Below are 21,456 nucleotides of genomic sequence, written 5' to 3'. Positions count from 1 at the left end.
GCAAGGTTGTGTGAGGGTTTGAGCATCAAATGGAAGAAAAGACTCAATGACCTCTGAAGTCTGAGGGCCCTTAAGGCCCATTTTTTGGACATTTGGCAGCTATTGCTCTGAAACCCTTCTGTCTGCCATCTGAGGCAGGCCACAGAAGCCACACCCCACTCCTCAACCCTGTGAACAGTCCTTTGTGGGACTGATGAGACGGAATAGAAGAAACGCTTCTGAAGACAGAGCTTGACAGCGTAACCAGCAGCACTTTCTGTGATGGTGGACATGTTCCATCTGTACTAACACAGTCGCCACTGGCCACATGCGTCTGTTGAACCTCACAATGTGACCAGTAAACTGAGGAACTGAATTTTAACTTACATTTAAATGTGCACATGAGGCTTGTGGCTACCATATTGGACAGTGCAGGTCTAAAGCTTTTCTACTAAAAATGAAACATTCGGGACTTCTCTGGGTGGCACAGTGGTTAAGAATCCTCCCGCCAGTGCAGGAGACACGGGTTCAAGCCCTGGTCCGGGAAGATCCCACATGCCACGGAGCAACTAAACCCATGCGCCACAACTACTGACCCTGCATGCCACAACTATTGAAGCCCTCACACCTAGAGCCCACGCTCCACAACAAGAGAAGCCCCCGCAATGAGAAGCATGCCTACTGCAACGAAGAGTAGCCCCCGCTCGCTGCAACTAGAGAAAGCCCACGTGCAGCAACGAAGACCCAATGCAGCCAAAAATAAATAAATTATTTTAAAAAAGAACTGAAAAATTCCCGAGGAAACGAAGGAATAACATCAGAAACAAAAACATAGGCATTGTTTTATTACATGTATTCATACCTAGGGGACGTTCCCCTCAGAAGATCTTAGAAGATCCTTTGGGGCCAGATTTGGGATCTAAAAGTGGTAGTCACAGGACACGAGAAGAAAAAATGGAATTACTGAGCTCCTACCATGTACTAGCACTACTCACCATTTTTACCCATGTTACGTGATTTAATCCTTATTCTGACTCTAGGAGGTAAAGGTATTGTTATTTTCACTTTTTAAGTGAAGAATCCAAAGCTCAGAGGGGTTAAGTGCCTGGTTGGGAGTCACCCAGCTAGCTGTGACTCTCACCCCAGGCTCCAACTCCAAAGCCCTGTTTTTCCTTCTTGCTCACTCAGCTTCCCCCTCAGGCTGTCTGTAGCTCCTAGGTTCCCTATGTGAATGTTTCCCTACCTGTAAATAACACGTGCTTTACGCCACTACTCTGAGCATAAATGGAGGGACTAGAAGAAGTCAATTAAAAACATCAGCCTCTAAAAACCCTCAAGTTAGTACGGAATTCAGTGTCAAAAGACCTGGGTCTTGGACATATTAGATAACCTTTTGAACCTATTTCCCCTTCTCTGCTCTACCAGCTTCACAGGCTTGTTCTGAGGTTCAAATAAGACTCTGCCCAGAAAGCACCCTGCATCCTATATGCACATTATTCTTAGTAGATTCAGGTATCCTATGCCCAGTTCACCTGTTCCAGTGCCCCTTCTCACCTGGCCTTGTACACTTGCAGGTTGTGCACCCTGGAGACCTAAAGAATTCTGTTGAAGTCGCCCTCAACAAGTTGCTGGATCCCATCCGGGAAAAGTTTAATACCCCTGCACTAAAGAAACTGTCCAGCGCTGCCTACCCAGATCCCTCGAAGCAGAGTAAGGCCAGCTGGGGAGGGGTCGGGCTAGGGGCGGTGGTGGGGGGGGTGACATCATCAGGTAGAGAGCCTGTCAGTGGGCCTCAGAAAAGAGTCTGTCTTCAATTCAGGCCCAAGAAGCCGGTGGTGGGGGCGTGGTCTGAAGTGCAGGAATGTCATGCCCCGTTGACTGATGGAATGGAACTCCAGTCATCTTGAATTTGGTATGGTTGGTACTATGAAGTGATTACATCCTGCTGTACCAACACTGCTATGAGTGCTGGTTTGAGACATGTACTTTGATCCTTTCACAAAATCCGCCTCTTCAGTTAAGGAGACCAATTGGGTTAGACCATGAGGGTAACACAGCTGCTCGGGCAGGGTCTGCACAGCATCGCAGGGAAGCTCATCTCTCGCCCAGTTACCTTCCACGTGCTCCTGACTGGTTCTTAGTGGGCCAGCCACGCATCCATGATGCTGAGATGTTAACATTGAGAGTCTTGTGTGGCCCTGCCAGAAAAGGAGGAATGGCTGAATATATGCGGAATGCCCGAATGGTGGCAAAGCTACACTTGGCCCCTCCCCTCCCCTCCAGCCCAATACCTGAAGGAGAGAGAGATGAAATCTGGCATGTCACTTTTCAAAGGCTGCCGGCTCTGTTTTAAAGAAGGTATAATTCAGTGGGTAGATTCTGGGGATTCTGTACTAAGTCCTGCTAGTGTCATCTGGGGGAATCAGCAGCTGACCTGTCATGGGAAGGAGGAGAGTTCTGAGCCTTGGGTTCTTCTCATCTCCAGAGCCAGTTGCCAAAGGCCCAGCCAAGAATTCAGAACCAGAGGAGGTCATCCCATCCCGCCTGGATATCCGTGTGGGGAGAGTCATTAGTGTGGACAAGGTACTCATTTTCCACCATGTCCCGGAGAGGCAGACAGGGGTCAGGTTTGTCTGCTTCCATCTGGAGGAAACCTGGCCTGGGATGGGAAGTAACATCCCTGAGGTCATACTGCGAGTCAGAACCCAGGCATCTAATTCCAGGCGTCAGGCTTTTCCCTTTGCTATCTCTGGACCTTATTCAAACAAACACAGCCAGGAACTCAGAATACGGAGGGATGTTAGTCAGAAGGAGCTTGTTTATCCATCAAATCCAGTCTGATTGACTCACCTGGTCTCTCCCAGCTTGTCTGGACTAGCCACAGGCCTTATCTTGGATCAGCTACTTTGTCCTTCCCTCTCCCCACCCCAGAAAATGGTGAAGGGAGGACTTCCTTTTTCCCAGAGGCAGATGGCTATGCAACTGGTGGCCTGGGACCAGTGGTCTGGGTATTTTTTTCTCCCAGTATTGATTTGCTTTTCACCATATTAGACTAACCACCAAAACTACCTTGAAATAGCTGCTGATGCTCTTGTTTCGGATGGTGAAGCCAGCAGCTGTCTCCCATCTTCCAGTCCCCCCAGGACTGGGATTGATCTGGTGCACACATGGCCATAATGGTGGCCACCCAGGCAGTCCAGGCCATTTTAATCTCTGTTAGAGGTTCCTTCCACTTCTAACACAAGTAATTAGGCTCATGTTACTCAAATCTGCCTCTTCGGGGCCCCTTCTCATGTCTGCTGCCTGGGGCCTGGAGAGTTAGCGCTAGAGGGTTCCTCCAGGGCCTCAGTAAGGAGTGGATGCCCCTTTCTGGAGTCAGAGGGTTCACCAGGCCCCATGATCTATTCCATTATGATGCTATCTGAGCCTGATATCTTGCCGGCAGCACCCAGATGCAGACAGCCTGTATGTGGAGAAGATTGATGTGGGGGAAGCTGAACCACGGACTGTGGTGAGTGGCCTGGTGCAGTTTGCGCCCAGGGAGGAACTGCAGGACAGGCTGGTGGTGGTGCTGTGCAATCTGAAACCCCAGAAGATGAGAGGAATCGAGTCCCAAGGCATGCTCCTGTGTGCTTCTGTGTGAGTGAGGACTTGTGGGGTGGGGAGCGCAGGGCCTGGGGAGGCCCGGAAGAGGGGGGATTAGCCCACATACTGCCCTTCCACATGCCAGGTGGAGGCCCTGAGAACACTATGCAAAATATGGTGCATGGAGGGATTATTTATTGTACAAGAGCCGTGGATGAAGCACTTTACCTAAAGTTAGCTTTATTAAAACAGAAATTGAAGATTCTAAACTGTGTGCATGCTCAGGTCTCTCTACTAGTAAGAGGTGAAACCAGGATTCAAACCCAGTTCACTGGCTGTTAGGTCATATACTTCCTCCCCTAAAAGCCCAGATTTTGGAGTCTCTCCTGACATAGAATTTCAGTTCAGCCCTGGAACCCAGTGCTGGTGATATCCAGAGACGTAGTACAGCAGTGAGGAACTCCTAGGGCCCTGGCATTGAGGGTTCCCTAAATCCCGTTAGGCCCCTAGGAAAAGGCCCCAGTGCTTTGGCCTCCATGGCAGCTGGAGACAGTCCATAGCCTCACTCTTATCTTGTCCTGTGTGTCTTCCCAGAGAAGGGGCAAGCCGCAAGGTTGAGCCTCTGGACCCTCCTGCCGGCTCTGCTCCTGGTGAGCGAGTGTTTGTGAAGGGCTATGAGAAAGGCCAACCAGATGAAGAGCTTAAGCCCAAGAAGAAAGTCTTTGAGAAACTGCAGGTAACAATCTGCACTTTTTCCCTCATACCAGGGCTGCCTGGACTGTCTCCAGATTGCTCTGTCACTGAATCCACACCTGCCCTTTTCCCAGCTGGGCCTTCCTGCATCTAAGCCCCTCTCTTCCTTCTTCATTCCAGACCTGTCAAATGAGGTGCCTGAGGAGCCTGTGGGCCCTCGCAGATACTGAGCACTGACAGACTGTTTGAGGCACTGTGTCAGGGACTTGAGACATTTCCTCATTTGACCTTCAGTCTGTGATAGGAGATTATCCCCAATTTATCTGGCAGGATACCTGCCAAGGCCACACAGGGTCACCGGAAATGATAGAGCCAGGATCAGAGCCCTCCCGGGGTCCCTCCTGCCCACCTTGATCTGAGAGCACTCATTCTCTTTGCTTCAGGGGCATTGACTCACATGGCCTGCCCTGAATTCATTCATTCATTCATTCAGCACCAGTGTCCGGCACTGTTCTAGGTGCTTGGGCTACATCAATGAATAAAGCAGCAGAGATTCACTCTCCTTGTGGAACTAATACTACACGTGTGACTTTTTCTAGTCAGTCACCTTGTTTCCCCAACTAGACAGTATTTCTGGAGGGCATTTAGAGTGGTTTCTACCTCTCCATCCTCCTGCAAGTGGCAAATGGCTTTGTCCCCTCCCTCCTTTCCTAGTTTTCCAGGCCAGTTTTTTGAATCCACTATTTTTTTCTAGCTATAAAATAGGTTTTCATTGTAGAAATGGCTAAAATGTAGGGGAAAATGAAGAAAATAAAACATCCATAGTCCTGCTACCTAGAGGTGCTGAAAAATGTCGTTAGTGATTATTTCCTTCTGGACTTTCTCTATGCATAGTGATAATATACTTATAGTTTGAGTCATACCATGTTTATTGTTCTCTTTTTTAAAATATTTATTTATTTATTTATTTGGGTCGGGTCTTCCTTGCGGCATGTGGGATCTGCTCGTTGCAGCGTGCAGGCTCTTCGCTGCGGCGCGGGCTTCTCTCTAGTTGTGGCCTGCGGGTTTTCTCTTCTCTAGTTGTGGCACGGGCTCCAGAGCGCGTGGGCTCTATCATTTGCGGTACGCGGGCTCTCTAGTTGAGGCGTGCGAGCTCAGTAGTTGTGGCACGCAGGCTTAGTTGCCCCGCAGCATGTGGGATCTTAGTTCCCCGACCAGAGATCGAACCCGCATCCCCTGCATTGGAAGGGAGATTCTTTACCACTTGACCACCAGGGAAGTCCCTTTTCTTCTTTTTTTTTTTTTTTTTTTATTTTAACTTTAGGCCTCAAAGATTTCCCCATCTTCTTAAATATTGAGGGGGAAGAACCATACACACACACACACATACATACATACATACATACATACATACATACATATATATAGTATTATATCATAATGATCATAATTTACCCCAAACCTGATTAGACATTGAGGTGGTTCTCAGTTTTTTACTCTTAGAATGCTACGATGGATGTCCTGGTACCTAGTTCTTTGTATTTATTCATGATTATTTTCTTAAACTAAATCCCTAAAATGAACTTACCTTAGGCAAAAGATAGGAATACCTTGAAATGAAAGCTTTTCGCAAACTGCCCTCTTAGAGAAGTTGAATCAATTTACACTACTAGTAGTATAAGAGTCTTTGTTTTCTTGTAGTCCTGCCACCATCACTATAATCACTTTTGTTGTTGTTTTTCTTGTCCAGGCTGACTTCAGAATTTCTGAGGAGTGCATCGCACAGTGGAAGCAAACCAACTTCATGACCAAGCTAGGGTACATCTCCTGTAAATCACTGAAAGGGGGGAACATCAGCTAGCCAACCTGGCGTCTTCCTCCCTTCTCATCATCCTGAGTCATCTGCTGTCTCCTTAATTTGCTCCATCCATCATCTGCTTACCCATCTCCCAGGACACTGAAGCAGGAAGTTTGGGACTGTGTTAGGTGCAAGACTTGGTGAGGGGCAGCTCAGCCTCCCCAGGATCCAGGATCACCCTGTCTGGCTGCAGGGAGAGGCTGACCTCCCGGGTAGTGATGAGCGCGGGGCAGTGCAGGGAGTGCAGCCCTACCTTCTTCCCTTGGCAGCTGACCTGACAAATCTGGTTTCAATATAACATAACTCAGAAAAAGTTTATGCCATAATCCTTGTAACTGGAAAAATATTGGTTTCCAGTTTTCCTAGCGTTATCCCAGCAGCTGTGCCTCTGGCTGGGATCTGGTGCCTGAACTGGGCTAATTACAGCCTCTCCCCAACAGGAAACTGTGGGATTTGAAAAGGGAAGGGAAGGGAAAACAGAGAACCTGGTGGTCTACCAAGTGGTTGGCAGCTTTCCCCAATGCCTGCCAACCCTGAGGCTTGTCGCTGGGGGCAGAGCCTGCCCCAGAACTCCTGGATTGCCCTTTGATCCTGCTGGGGGGACACTCCCTAAACCAGCTGCGTGTTGTTGGATGGCACAGCCTGGTTCTTTCTTCAGGGAGGGTGTGGTACTTCTCCATAAGGCATCTCAATCAGGACCGCTAAGCATCATTGTCATAAATTCAAATAAAATGTCTGAACAAGGGTGTCTGGACAGGACCTGTCTGTGAGCTGCACCATCTCAGGAAAGGAGAGCACAGTGTGTAGCAGCTTCTGGGCCCCTCACCCAGCCTCGGGCTGTTTGTATCTTGGACTTTTGACCCTGTAATGGGAGCGGGGGTGGACTAGGCTGGATGGCAAGACACCTTGACGTTCCCTTTAGCAGTGTTAAAAAGAAGAGGCTCACTTTACGGTCCAGAACGTTGTCCCTTCTAAATGTGGGCCCAGACCACCACCTTGACCCACCCCATTAAGAAGCAGCAGCCACAGCCAAGTTTGAATCATTTAATTAATTAACATCTTCGAATGAAACCCACACAGAGCTTTTTCCATGTGTATCACTCCAGCTTCAGGGCAGAGGGAATAGATTGTATAGACATATCAAAGACTCAGAAACTTAAAGAAATATATATATATATATATATATATATATATATATATGTGTGTGTGTGTGTGTGTGTATATATATGTGTATATATATATATATATACACACACACACACACACACACACTAACATTTTTATGGAAATTAAAAATCAGAGGCTTTTGGTCTCTCCATGTGCACTAGGTCAAGCTCATTTACCCAAGAGGACAAAAGGATTGCCTCTTGGAGATCCTCCCTTCTCCTTTCTACTCTGTCCCACCCAGTGGGGAAACAAGCTCAGAGGAATCTAACTGAAGATAAGGGGCTCCAGTAACATAGGGAGGGGAGGGAAAGAAACACAGAAGGTGGGCTCCCTCCTACCTCCAGCAGCTCCGAGGCTGCTGCCAGGGCCTGGTGTCATGGAAGCTTTGGCCTGTTCCTGGTTCCTGGTTCCCGGTTCCCGGGGGGTTGAGTCAGGAGCTCTGAGCAGAGGAGTGCTTACTGACTGTCCTCTTTCCCCAACTCACTGGGCAGGCACAGCACATACCCAGCAGCAGCTCTCCATTACCCAAAGGGCAGGGAAGAACATTGGTTTATAGCTACAGAGAGAAGAGAATAGTGAGAGAGGGCCATAGGAACCTGGGATCTCAGACCACATCCCCTGTGTTCCCAGCTCTTTTTCTGGGAGGGGGTCAACCTCTCTCCTGGGTGGAGGAGAAGCAGCTAAAAGCAAGGTCCCTTGCCTGGCTCAAGCCTGAGTCACTGTTGAGGAAAGAGGATCAAGACAGAAAGAGTGACCTGGTGACAGCCATGCTGCAGTGGAAGGAGGCACTAGGGCCACCCCCGTGGAGCCACTGGGGCCAGTGAGGAAACCAGCTTACCGAGATAGGTGGCACAGGTTGAAAATGGAAAGGTCAGTAAAATTCCTGGAGGAGAGATCAGTAGCGGAGGCTGATGTCTAGGGGGGAACCACCCAGCCCGCCCCTAGGAGCGCTGAGTTCCCCCTCATTGACTAGGGAAGAGTCTGTAATAGAATGCACATTTGGCTTCCTATCCTGTCACTCAGCGTCAGCTCCCCCCAGTGGAACCACCTGTGCTGAAAGACAGCTGCAGAAAGGACGTGCTCGGAGCAGAGTAAAGGTCAGAGGATGAAATCCATAGGGCCGGGTCTGGGCCCACTGCCCAAATAGGCTCTTCCCTGCCAGACCCACCCCTCCATCCATGTCCTCAGTACTTCCTGTCGAGCTGAAAGGAACCCAGCTTTGCCATGGCCTGTGGCTCCTGCCTCTGAAGAGTCGTGCCCGCCCACCCCAACCTGATCAAGTAAAACAGGGCCAAGTGCCCGATGACGTGACTCTCTATTCTGTTCTCCCACTCTCTGAGGACAGAGAGAGCCTGTGGACCTCCCCTCTGGTTCTTTCTCCCCCGCCCGTTTGGGCCCTGGCAGTCTCCCAATTCCTGTCCCCTGCATGGAGCACCTGGCAGAACTAGAAGGCAGGAGGCTGGTTGGTGGTAAGTTGAGGCACAGGAGGGCTAAGCCCCGCTGCACCTTTTGTGCTTTGGAATTCCACAGCCCCACTCCTGCCTCCAGCCTGGAGAAGCCTGTGGGAATACAACGACTTGCCTACCTCCAAGAACTAAGGATACTTGCAAACTGGATCGGAGGAGGGGGACAGATTAGTCCCAGCCATGGGCTGGCTGCTGGGGACTGATGCTGCTGCCATGTAAACAGGCCCCTGGAATGTGGCTTCGCGGGCCCTGGAGGATGGACATGCAGCCACTTTTCAAAAGTGCTTTGATTCTGGACTACAGCATGTGCATGATTTGGACATTAAAAAAAAAAAAAAGGAAAAAAGAAACCTCAAGTGAGGTGTTCTGTTCCCAATTCTGTGGCCTTGAGGCCAGCAGGGGGCACAGACACCCACTCCCACCAGCTACCTCCTTCAAGATGAGGCTAAGGCCAAGACTGAAGCAGCAGCTGCCAGAGGTGAATCCATTCAGGAAAAGCCATGACAGCCGGATGACTTGGAGGACAGGAGCCACACCAGGCTTGCGTAATTACTGAAGGCCGTGGAGGTTAAGGCTGCAGGCGTCCTCCCTATTAGGTTAAGTGTCTGCCGTATCCTCTCATCCTTGGAGCCGCTCAGGTCCCTGAGATTGTATTCCTGGGATGGGTCAGCAGTGCCAGCAAGGTGCCTGGTGGTCAGACCAGCTCTTTCTGTGGGTCTGTGGAGAGAAAAGAAGGGACACTCAGCAAGGGACCCCCGAGCTTGGTTCTGACCACTGAGAGCCCAGGGCACATCCTCACCCCCTCACTTTACTGACCACGACAGCAGCACTGGGCTGGACGTTTTACAAACGTTCCCTCTGCCACTATAATGTATCGTTGCCTCACACTTTACAGTGAGGAACCCGAGGCTAGGATGGGTAGATAAAATGGCAAAGTTGGAATTCAAACTTCAAATTTCAGTAGGTCTGACTCCAAAGCCCCACAATCCATGCTCCTTCAGTGCAGCTCATCAGAGGTGACAGGTCACCCTTCCCAGGCACCCCGAGACCAGAATCCAAGAGCAAATCCCTAATGGCAGGACTTCTGATACCTGTTTCCCATGACCAGTGATGGGACCCACACCCCACCCCTCCCGGCCCACCGTACCTGTGCCAGGCAGGCCCAGCTTCTCCTCTGGACCCACCCGCTGCAGGACATCTCCATTCTCTGCCAGCTCCTCCTTAGTCCTGTCCTCGGCATGGGGGAGCCCGTTGGTGGGAGGAGCAGGAAGGGGCTCAGCCCGAGGAAAGCTGGGGGAGGTGGGGGGGGCGGCTCCCCCAGAAGGCTTGCGGGCCACAGGTGGGGGGGCCTTAGGTGGCTTCTTTGGGGCCTGGGGTGGCCGTTGCTCTGAGATGCTCCGAAGTTCAGCTATCAGGTTCCGCTGGAGGTCAGCCTGGGTCTCAGGGGACACGGGCTGCTCCAGCTGCAGCTTCTTGGTGCCCTTGGAGAAGATGAAGCTGGCCGTAGAGGCAGGGGACCGCGGCTCTGCCTCAGGTGGTCCATTGGGCTGGTCACTCACAGGGCCCACGCTGGCAGCCAGATTGGAGGCCTTGAGCTGAACAGCAGCGTGGAGCCCTGAGGAGGCAGGCGCTGGGCTGGCCCGCCCTGACAGGGCCCTTCGCAGTGGCTTCTGGGGGGCCGACGGCCCTGACGCTGGAGTCGGAGCCACTGTGGGAGTGCCTACAGAGCGCAGCCGAACCATCTGCAGGAGTGAGGGTGTGACCAGGGGTGCACCAGCATCCTCCCTGGGAAGGCCGCCACCCTTGCTGCAGCCCCCCGGTTCCCTCCGAGGGACCTTGGCATGAAGCCCTGGGACAGAACCAGCAGCAGATGGGGCTGGCAGAGCTGGAGGAAGATCTGGGGTACCACGGGGCTGGCTCTGGAAAGAGACAGTAGCTAAGGAGGGCTCCGGGGGGCGTGAAGGGTCTGCAGGCTCAGGGCCAGCCACAGAGAAAAAGGCCTCCTCGGGTGGAGGGAAGTCGGCCATAGACAGGTCCTGCTCCTCCGGTGCAGGAGGCGGGGGTGGGGGCCAGTTGGGATCTTGGAGGGCCTCCTCAGCAGTCCCCGGAGCAGACAGGGCCTCCTCAACCACCTCTGGCTTCTTAGTGGGTGGGGGGGGTGGGTGATAAGATGGGGGTGGGGATGGTGGGGGTGACTGGTCTTTGGAGGCACCGGGAGATGCCTGAGGTGGGGTTAGGGATGTCTGGGGAGTAGGTGGGGACTCAGGGCTGGCAGCAGTGGTAGAGATGGGCCCAGGGACCAAAGCAGGGGCAGCTGGAGCAGGGGCAGCTTGGTTTGGGCTCTTGGGCTTAGAGGGAGGTGGGGAGAAGGGGGCAGGCACCTTGGGGTGAGGAGGTATGACAAACCTGTCACCCAGGGCGGTCGACACGTGCGGACCAGAGCGGTCTGAGGGTGCCGGATCAGAGGAGGAGGAACATAGAGACGTGAGGGAGGAGGAGACGGAGGCCCCGGGAGATCGAAGGGAAGTGACACGCTCTGGTTTAGGGGGTTGGGCCTTGCCTGGGGAAGCAGGGGCCCCTGTTAGACCCTTGGGAGGCAGGGTTGGGGTACCACTTTGGCTCGAGTATCCACTGGAGGGTGAGAGTGTCCGTTCTGGGGAGCGTGGGGGACGCCGGGAGCCACCTGGAGACAAGCCAGGCACCCAGCTGCCTGCTGAGCTGGATGGACAGGGTGCTGCCCCCATCCCTTCTGACCCGCCAGTGGTGGGAGGCCGGGGCAGCTGTTGCTGCTGCTTCCGCTCGGGCTTAGGAGGTAGCCCCAGGGGCCCATCATGTGCTGCTGAGCTGCGCTGATGGAGCGAGTGGGTCCGGCGGGGAGGTGGCGGGGGCCGCTTCAGCTTACGTAGGGACACACTCCGGCCGGACAACTGGCCACCGCTCCGAATGCTGACAGTGTCCGAGGCCTCGGCAGTGCTGCCCCCGCTGGGAGAGCCCCGCCCGCTGCCCCCCAGGGGAGGGGGCGCCACGTTACTGTTGGCCACAGAGCCCTCTGGCTGGCCCTCTGAGCCACCCTTAGAGGAGAGGGTGGAGCCGTCAGACACAATGGTCTCAGAGGACTGAGAGTGGCTCCAGGTGTCACTGGAGGAGGAAGGGTGGCGGCTGCGGGGTCGCGGGCTGGAGACCGAGGAGAAGTGGCCCAGCGAGCGGATGGAGGCCGGGCTGGCTGAGAGCAGGCTGCAGCGGCTCAGCGTGCGCAGGCTGCAGCGGCCCAAGGCCACCACATCCACTGTGGGCGGCAGCACGGCGTGCGGGATCAGTTTCGACAAGTAGGTGGCCTGGGGCGAGATGGACATGGCCGGGCTCAGGGGTTCTGGAGGCCCTGCCCCTCCGGTCAGTCCGGGCACTGCTAGGGACATGGGCCGGGTCAGTGGCAAGGGCCGGGCCCCCGTGGACCGGCCAACGAGCGTGTCATCCCGGTAAATGCGGTCGATGTGGCGCTGCAGCATGGCCTCTGCCTGGGCACCGGCTTCGGCCTCCGCCTCCAGCGCCTGCAGGGACACCCTGGCCCCTGGCCCTGAGGCCGGGCCCGCCGGATGGCCGTCCACCGTGGGGATGCGGACAGCGTCCCGTGGACCAGGAGGCCGAGGAGTACCTGGTGCCTCACGTTCATTCCGCAGGCCTGGAATGGACAAGGAGGGCGTGGGAGTCAGCAGTGGGGGCGGCCGGGGCTGCCCGCCCACAGCCTCCTCATCAGGCGCTCACCGAGTTCCTTCTGCACGTGCTGTGGCAGTCCCAGCACCGTGCTCCGCCGCTCCCGCCGTCGCCGTCCTGACTTTCCAGATGATTTGGGAAATGAGTCATGCGGTCGGAAGGTGGAGCCTGGGGGCGAGTCCAGGGAGAGAAACTGTTAGAGCAGGTCTTGGGGCACATTCTGCAGAGCACAACTTTTGTAGAATATTAGTAAGAGCTCTGTGAGAAAAGATTTCCACAGTCAAGTAGGCATGGGCAAAGCTGGGTTAAACGAAGCTAGACGCTTTTCTGGAAGGCTTTACTAGGTCAATAATGATGATTTCCATTTAGCGAACACTTATTATGTGTTAGCATGCTAAACACTTGGCATTCATTCCAATAAGGTACGTATTCTTATCCTCATTTTTATAGAACATCAAACAGAAGCACAGAGAGGTAAAGGGTTGGCCCAAGATCACAGAGCTGTAAATAGCAACACTAGGCTCAAAACCAGGTTTCTCGACTCTTCACTGTCCTGCTTTTTGGTTAATGCTCATTATGAACCTCCAAGAGGACACAGGGTACTATGTTTCCTGAATCCACTGAATCACAGTCTTGGGAAACACTAGATTAGGAGGAAAAGGGAAAGCTGCAGGTGCTGGGTGCCCACCACCCCCTCTCCTGCCCAACAATCCTGGCTGGTGAGTGGGTACCTTTGCGCTGGATCATCTCAGAGCGGACGGAGAGAGCATCCTCTGCCGTGGAGCTCTCAGCTGTGTAGGACGTGGTCTGGCTGCAGAAGGAGATGCTATCATCATCTGGCCCGGTCCGGGAGGACTATTGGGGGAAGAAGGATCAGCCCAGAGGCGTGAGTGGGGCTTACCTTTGCCTCCTCAGGCTCCCCTTTGTAACTTCTGACTCAGATTCACCCCCCACCGACCTGCCCCAGCATCACCTAGCACTGAGCAGGCATCAGCTAGAGCTACCCTGGACCAGCCCTCAGGGGTATCTCGTCTAGCCTTCATGATACAGAAAGGAAACAGATCCAGAAGGGTTCAAAGACATACTTGTCAGAGGTCAAGCAGGGAGAGAGGAATACATCAAGACTGAGCTGGGGGCAGGGCTCACCTGGATGCTCTGGGTGTCTCCATGGTCCCAGGCACCCTTGTTCAGTTTCTGTTTTTCTGAAAGGCATCAGAAAGGTATGCTGAGCTAGGCCCCTGACTTTGGGAGCTGAAAGTAGCGCTGGAGACAGGAGGAGAAGGTTACCTTGGTGCTGGAGGGAACGGAGCCCCTCCTGGGCCTGCGTGTGCAGCTCTTCCAGGTGAGGCGGTCGCCCACTGGGGAAGAAGACATTGTCCTGGTGCTCATCCACTGCAGACCCTAGCCCCTGGCCTGGCCCCACACTTAGTCGTTTGTCGCTCTCAGCCTTGGCAGAGCCTGCTGGGAATGGAGGAGGAAGGAAAGTGAGGCCCAAAGGTATCTGGGCCCTGGGAAGGCACAGGCACTGCAACAAGGGCACCCACAGTCCCCAGAGTGCACAGGGCACCTGCACATACATGCAGTGCCTACTTCCCCCAGTCTGTACTCAAAACCCACAGTCCTGGGGTATACACTCAATATACACAGCCCCCAAGTACATACACGAGCTATAATCCAAGTGTACATATATCTGAGCACCCACACCACACAAAGGGCCCCATATAGGGCATCATACCCAGGGCACACATGCCCACCATATATGCACACAACACCCACAGGCTTCATTCAGTATGTATACAAACACATAGCATCCAAGTAAAACCACATCTGTGTACCCACACCAAGAGCACACCCAGCCGCCACATATACACATGACACCCACAGTCCCCATTCTGTATATACACAAACAGTACCCAAATATACAACTGTCACTCAGGGCCCCATGCAAGACACTCCAGTGTACACATAGCCCATAGCAAATACATTTCTCTTGTCTCCAGATCCTGAGCTCCACTTTACAGGAAAACAAACCACCTCTTTGTACACCCCATTGGCTCAGGTCCAAGAAAAAGACACATGGGACACTAGGAAGGGGTGGGCACTAGCAAAGGTCTTAACCAGATTCCCAGGAAGTCCTGGGGTGTGGGCTAAACCAAGGATATGGCCACTTGGGTCCCCTACTCACCCATGCAGCTGTCCCTTAGTGGAAGGATAGGCTGGGGAGAAGAGAAGAGGGACCCCAGCCATACCACTCCCCCTGAGGCAGCTCCAGCCTCTCTTGGGGAACAGTCCCAGGTATCCCCCTCTCCTGGAGGCCCAGGGCCCTGGTGCAGAGGAGCCAGGGGTCCATTACAAAGGATACTGTTACAGGCCCTGCCCATGGAGGAGCTGAGCATCTAATCCTGGGAATAGGGGCTGTGTCAGCACTTTGCAGCCCCAGCCCCCCTTTAAACAGAACCCACAACATAAGCAAAAGCTCTGGCAGGGTCATGTGACCTTGGCAGCACCTTGTGGAGGGACAGGAACAAAACAAGCCCTTTAAAGGGCCATGCCCCAAGATCAGGGTCTTCAATTCAGACACCTGAACTGCGCCTTCCGCCTTCCTCAGCACATTCTTCAACAGCCAAGCTCCTGCCCAGGGAATCCTCAGGAATCCCACAAGGTCAGAGCTAGGAGGTCTCTCAGTGATCCTCCTCTCCCCAGCCTCCTGATTTTACAAGTCCACAAACAGGCTCAAAGAGGAAAGGTCATGCCTAAGGTCACCCAGCAAATCGGAGTCAGAACCAAGACTAAACTCCAGGTCCCCCGAGGGGACTCCTGAATCACACTCAAACTGGGGGCCCTCTGGCCCCCACATCTTAATCTAGGCCTAAAAGCCCAGTTCCTAGGACGAGGAGGGCATAGGCCCCTCCCCTCAAAACTTCACCCCCAGGCCTCTAAACACGATTTCCCTGATCTGCTCCCCAACTTCCAGGGGTACTACTTTCCTTTCTACTCTGCTCCCCACATCCCATCCTCCCACACACACTGAGCTGACCCCAGAGGGGGTGCACTAACTCTTGCAACTGAGGTATTGGGATGTACCCAGTAAAGCGTGAGTACCCCTGGAGGAAGGCAATCTTGCCCGAGGACTGCAGGCTTCAAGGTCAGAGACACCTAGAGCCATCCTCTGAAACACAAGCAGAAATCAAACAAAGGCAGTAGGAAAGCTGCTGGACAAAGGCACTGCGGCCGACAGGGGAGTCTGGCCTCATTACCAGCCCTCATCCCCCACCCCATTGCCTTCCCCGGCCTTGATCCCCCATTCTACATAAGGGTCTGGCAAATGGGGGTGTCGGGGATCCCTTATCTCCCCCCCAGCCACACCCACTCACCCTTCTTCTTAAAGAGCCCAAGGAGCGCCGGGAGGTGGCGGCCCAGGAACACCACCATGACTGCCGGCGCCACTCGGACCGTCCCCTACGTTGACCTCTCCAGAACGCCGGGCGATGCCTTCACCATAACCCAGCGCTGAGGGGATGAGTCTGCCCGCCCAGCTGCTGAGCGCCGGCTCCAGGCAGAGGAGGGGGAGGGGCTACTCTCCAGGTCCTCCTCCCACCTTCACCACTGATCCCGCCCATCCACCGACCCCGCCCCTCGAGTGCAGAGCAGGAGCAGGCGCCTTCCCACACTCCAACAGGGAAACTGAGGCCCGGAGTCTCTGGGTGCTCGGCTCTTGTGGAAAGGATGACTAGGAGGGCCAAAGATACTCAATTCCAGGGGCAGCCCACTACCCCTGTCCCCAAGTCCTTTTCTAAACAGTCATGAGCCAGAGCTAAGGCAAGGGTCCCGGCTGCCAGATGGTGGGTGCAAGAGCCACTAGACTAGACTTGGCATGGTGCCCACCCCCAAGTCCTCCTGGCTGGTGAGGGTGATTCCCTGGGGAAGGAGCTCACAGCGTGGAGCAGCCAGGCAGAAGCCCAGGACTGCCTGGGCGGATGGCAAGGACACTGGCAGAGGTCCCTGGAGGAGGAGCCAGCCCAGGACACAGTGCTGGGAAGCCAGGGAGATGCCCAGAGCAGAATCACGGTGACTGGTGCTAACAACCCCTCACACGTACGTCCAGCCCCAGACTTTCCAAAGGATTATCTTCCCACTTTAGTAATGTAACATCAACAGCCAGAAAAGCACTGTGAACTCTCCAAGGTCACACAACAGAGGCAGGCCTTCAACACAGACCTCTTGCTCCTCCAGCCCAGGATTCTTCTCACTGGTCTCACTCTGTGACTCAGTGACTCTCTTGGATCACCAGACAGGGAGAACGGAATTAGCCATAGGTGAGGGCAGTAAGAGTGGGGGACAGGAGGGAAGATACTTGGAGGGAAGTCAGGTCCAGGTTCAAATCCAGCTCCATCACATACAAGTCATGACCTCACATGGAAACAAGGCTAATAACTCCTCTTTATAAGATTGTTGGATCCATTCATTTAACCAGCAAATATTTATTAAACTAGTACTAGGGGCTACAGCTATTGGAAAACTTTCATCTTGTTCACCAGTATATCCCTAGTGTCTGGCACATACTATGAGTTCAATAAATATTCGATGAATACACGAATGAGGTAAACTGGCAAAATTTTAGATAGTGAGGGCTGAGGAGATGTGACAGGAAGTGGGTGACTTTAGGGGGCATCAAGGAAAGGCTATTGGAACTGAGACCTAAAGAAGGAGCCAACCAGGGCAAGTGCTGGGCATACAACCTTCTAGAAAAAGGCAACAGCAGGGACTTCCGGTGGTCCAGTGGCTAAGACTCCACACTCCCAATGCAGGGGGCCCGGGTTTGATCCCTGGTAAGGGAAATAGATCTCACATGCCGCAACTAAGAGTTCGCATGCCGCAACTAAAGATTCTGCATGCCACAATGAAGATCCCATACGCAGCAACGAAGATCCTGCGTGCCGCAACTAAGACCTGGCGCAGCCAAATAAGTAAATAAATATTTTTAAAGAAAAGAAAGAGGCAACAGCAAGCAAAAAGGTCTTGAGGCAGGAGTGGTGGGGTGGTTTTCCCAGAACAGAGAGGAGGCCAGTGTGGCTGGAATATGATGAGCAAGGGAGAGAATGGCAGGAGATGAGAAGAGGCAGGAGCCAGGTCAGGTAGGGCCCCAGAGGCCTTGGCAGAGTCTGGATTTTATTCAAAGAACCCCAAGAGGTCAGTACTAAAGGTTCAGCTGAGTATTGACGATGTTAAAAGAGATTCCCCCTGGCAACTCCAAAAAGAGTAGTTGAGGGACTTCCCTGGTGGTCCCGTGGTTAAGACTCCGTGCTTCCACTGCAGGGGCATGGGTTCCATCCCTTGTCGGGGAACTAAGAGCCTGCATGCCATGCTACGCACTGCGGCCAGAAAAAAAAAAAAAAAAAAAAAGAGTAGCTAAGACTGTGGAAGAGAGAAGGTCTGTGAACTATAAAGTGCTGTCCCCCAGACTCACCTGAGGACACCCCTCTCTCACAGCACCTTTCTCTCTCTCTGAGTCCCTAGGGATCTAAGAATTCACAATGGCTCCCACGCTGCAAGATCCTCCTACTGGTCCTTCCCCATTTGCTGTGCCACTTCTCAGGGACCACTCATGCAGATAGCTGAGCCTTCCCTCTCTAGAGAACAAAATTCTGTGGGGCTAGATAGTATATATCCTCAGATCACTGAAATCTAAACAACACTCTTAAGAAGTAGGTACATTTTTTTTTTTCTTGGCTGTGCTGTGCGGCTTGCGGAATCTTAGTTCCCCAACCAGGGGTTGAACCCAGGCTCCCGCAGCGACAGTACTGAGTCCTAACCACTGGACCGCCTGGGAATTCCCAAGAAGTAGGCACTTTTATCTCCGTTTTACAGATGAGGAAATGGACACCAGAGAGGGCAAGCACTATATAAAGCTGGTAAATGGCGGGACAGCATTCACACTCACGACCACTTGAATCCAAAAGCCACGTTCTGCCCACTGTGCCAGCTACAAACCTGATCTCCCCTCTGAAGAAGGTTGGGACGACCCTACCATCCCCCAAAATTTGAGGTTTCTTGACCACATCCTCCCCTCTTCTCTCCCTCTTAGGCCAGACCCATCCATCCCTCTTATTAGTCCCACTCAAACAGAAAAGAGCAGTAGACCGACACTTGTAGGGTGATTAATTCATGCCAGGCACCATGCCAGGCGCTGGTGGAAGGCAGTCTCTACCCTCACAGATCTGACAACAGTCCTTCGAGGCAGGTACTCAAAGATACTCTCCTGGTAACTGACCTGTGAGGCTCACAGAGCCAGGTGACTTCCCAAGCTCTGCCTGGTTCCAAAACTGGAGCCTTCAGCCATGCAGGACAAAGGGACGCTCAGCTTCTCCCAACCAGGGAAACTAAGGGCTGAGCTCTGCTAAGTCAGGGGCGGGGAAACATCAGCTCATCAAGGTCCCAGGCCCGTAGCTTGCAGTCAGGGTCACAGCTGCAAATTCCCCAGCAGGATCCAAGGCTCTCACACTTGATAACATCTGGTTCCCCCAGCAACACCCGTCCCGCCGCCCCCCACCCGCGCCTTGGCCAGAGCCTGAGGTCCCTCTGAGCCACCCCAGGCACAGGTCTACACACCTGTAGCTTGTCTGGGGAGAGACTCAGCAACCCGAGTCTCGGATGGAGAGCATGCACCTCACAAGGAAACTGAGGCCCAGAGAGCGGAAGGACCTTGCCTAAGGCCACACTTGGAGTCCGTGTTCCAGGACCTTCAGCCCCAGCACAGTCCAGAGGTGCTGCCTGGGACTGAGGCTCACCACGCAGCCTCCGCCTCCCCTACCTGCCCAGGGGAGGAGGCTTCGCGGATCTGAGAAGACACCTTGCTCCAGGCCACGCAGAGCACACCAGGAAGCACACCTGCAAGTTCTGGAGGGAGCTGAGATACAGACCACCAGCAGAAGTGTGCAGACCGCACCTCCAAAAAGCCTCACCGGGGCCATCCCCCACAGGCGGGCGCTCTCACCACCACGTCCACAAAGCACACCCACGCCTCCCTAGTCCACGCCCTCCCCACACCCGAGCGCCACTGCGCACATTCACGCAGGGCCCTGCTGGGTGGCTGCGTGTACACGAGGGCAGATGCATGTACCCACCGCTCTGGGGCCCCCCTGAGCCTGCAAACAGAGAGGAATAGGAAAGGGAGCCCCTGCCCCCGCCCCCCCAAGGCCACGTGCACCTGTGCGCATGCGTACGCACTGTCTTGGCAACATCCTCCACGGGGTGAGGCCTCAACCTGCCCCATTCCAGAGCAAGGGGCGGGGGCTGCGGCGCGCCCTGCAGCCAGGCCGGCCTGACTCAGGGGAGAGGAATGAAGGGGGAGGGCACAGCTGCCCAGGTGGCCTTGCTCTGGAGGCAGGATTCAGGGTGTTTGGAGGCCCCTAAGTCTCAGCCCCTCACTCTTGTAATGGTGTGCAACAAGGCCCAGAGGGGACCCGGGCCTTCCCATAGGAGCAGAATCCAGAGCACGCGTAGATTTTATCCTCTTAGAGGCAAGACAAAACTAAGTGAATATAAGTCTCAGGCGCAGGCGCCTTACAGTTCTCGAAACACTCTCCTCTTCTACTGTCTCGAAGAAAGCGAAAGAGAAACCTGCAAGGTAGGTGTGAGTTCCCTTCTTACAAATGAGCACAAGGCTGGAGGGACAGTGACTTGCTCAAGGTCACCCAACCAGGAAGTGGCCGAGCCCAGAACCTGGGTCTCACTGCAAACGCCTTAGTGGACCCTAAGTCTCAGGAAGTTAAGGGGTTGGCGTGGGAGGGAGGGGGCCATAGCCTCAGTCACTGCCCAAAGTGGGGGAGCTCTGCACCCCACTTCTGCACGAGGGGAATCTCCCTCCTTCCTCTTCTCACTGCAAAGGCCCAGCCTAGCCAGGGCAGGGCTGACAGGCCGGTTCTAAGGTAAATATTGGGGGGTAGGGAGGCCTGGGACAGGAAGGGGAGGATCCCATCCTACAGGCGCCTGGGGGAACGGGCAGTAACACAGGGAGGAATTAGCTACCATAATATTAGTAAATGTCATAATGAGTTTCCGGGTCAGTATCTGCTGCCGACAGTAACATTAATAATCTCTTTCGGCCAGGGTGCGATCCTGACTTTCCAAAGCCCTTTCCTTTGTTCCTTCAAGGCATGATTATCCTCATTTCATAGATGCCGGAGAGGCAGCCACCATGAAGCCAGGAGAGAAAAAGGCTGGGAGTCGGAAGGTCTGTATTCCGGGCTTTGGACAAATGAATCAGCCTCTCAGGGCTGCAGTCTCATCTGTAAAGTGGGACTAATACCCACCTCACAGAGTGCCTGGGAAAGTTAAAGCCACGCAACCAAGTGTAACCACAGTGTTGTCATCAGAGGGAGCCTCTTGCCTATCCAGGTGTGGGCGCCTTTTCACTTTCAACGATCATAAGCCAGCATTTGCTGAGTGCCAACTGACTGAGACACACATGGTCTCACTAAATCCCCCTCACCATACAGAGGCACTCCCCTAGGGTTAGTGACTAGCCCAAGGTCACACAGCTAATAATGGCCGTGAGCCCAGCTCATACTGGCTGCTGTTCTTCCCATGCCCCTAGAGGCCTCCTCTCCCATCCACTTCTGGCGCTCTCTTCAAATCTCAAGTGGAGTTGAGAACCATTATTAAGATAAGGTCTGATAAGGGACACTTAACATCAGCTTCCTATCAGCTCCTCAGTGACCTAGCCCTATCTGGCAGCCCTAACCACCCCCTGTTTGGGAGGAAAGGGAATTCGGAGCCCACGCCAGATATCCCACTGCCCTGGGAGTCAGAGGTCCTAGGCCTGAGCTCTCACTGCCCCTCAGTTGAAGCATGATCCTGAATCAGGCACTGCCTTCTTCTGGGCCTCAGTTTCTTCATCTATGAGGTGGGACGGTTGGGGAGATGATCTCTAAGGAGCCCTTGGCATGTATGACTCTGCTACTAGAAGGAGGGGAGTGGTCCCTCACTTTGGGTCAG

At 53.8% G+C, this 21,456-nt stretch overlaps 2 protein-coding genes across 8 annotated transcripts in view; one reads left to right on the top strand and one right to left on the bottom strand.

The window, feature by feature from the left end:
* The window catches only part of YARS1 (tyrosyl-tRNA synthetase 1), a 28,807-nt gene extending 21,938 nt beyond the window's left edge, over window positions 1-6,869 (top strand). For both annotated transcript variants that reach the window (XM_059918225.1, XM_059918235.1), the window contains 5 exons: window positions 1,554-1,689; window positions 2,465-2,562; window positions 3,425-3,618; window positions 4,159-4,300; window positions 6,008-6,869. In XM_059918225.1, coding sequence (XP_059774208.1) covers window positions 1,554-1,689; window positions 2,465-2,562; window positions 3,425-3,618; window positions 4,159-4,300; window positions 6,008-6,118 — 681 coding nt within the window. In that variant the 3' untranslated portion in view covers window positions 6,119-6,869. The remainder of the gene's footprint in view (window positions 1-1,553; window positions 1,690-2,464; window positions 2,563-3,424; window positions 3,619-4,158; window positions 4,301-6,007) is intronic.
* A 276-nt stretch (window positions 6,870-7,145) lies between these two features.
* NHSL3 (NHS like 3) overlaps window positions 7,146-21,456 on the bottom strand; it is a 28,287-nt gene continuing 13,976 nt past the window's right edge. For 2 of the 6 annotated variants that reach the window (XM_059918177.1, XM_059918198.1), the window contains exons 2-7: window positions 13,747-13,920; window positions 13,606-13,661; window positions 13,191-13,314; window positions 12,511-12,627; window positions 9,896-12,427; window positions 7,146-9,465 (exon numbers count right to left, since the gene is read on the bottom strand). In XM_059918177.1, the coding sequence (XP_059774160.1) occupies window positions 9,443-9,465; window positions 9,896-12,427; window positions 12,511-12,627; window positions 13,191-13,314; window positions 13,606-13,661; window positions 13,747-13,920 (3,026 nt within the window). In that variant the 3' untranslated portion in view covers window positions 7,146-9,442. Of the gene's footprint in view, window positions 9,466-9,895; window positions 12,428-12,510; window positions 12,628-13,190; window positions 13,315-13,605; window positions 13,662-13,746; window positions 13,921-15,833; window positions 16,027-21,456 lie in introns of those variants that run through there. The other 4 variants (XM_059918187.1, XM_059918206.1, XM_059918210.1 and 1 more) reach the window with 3 other exon arrangements.

This window comes from Balaenoptera ricei, chromosome 1 (genome assembly GCF_028023285.1).
Source record: "Balaenoptera ricei isolate mBalRic1 chromosome 1, mBalRic1.hap2, whole genome shotgun sequence".
Lineage (NCBI taxonomy): Eukaryota > Metazoa > Chordata > Mammalia > Artiodactyla > Balaenopteridae > Balaenoptera > Balaenoptera ricei.
This window is presented reverse-complemented; position numbering and strand designations above follow the sequence as displayed.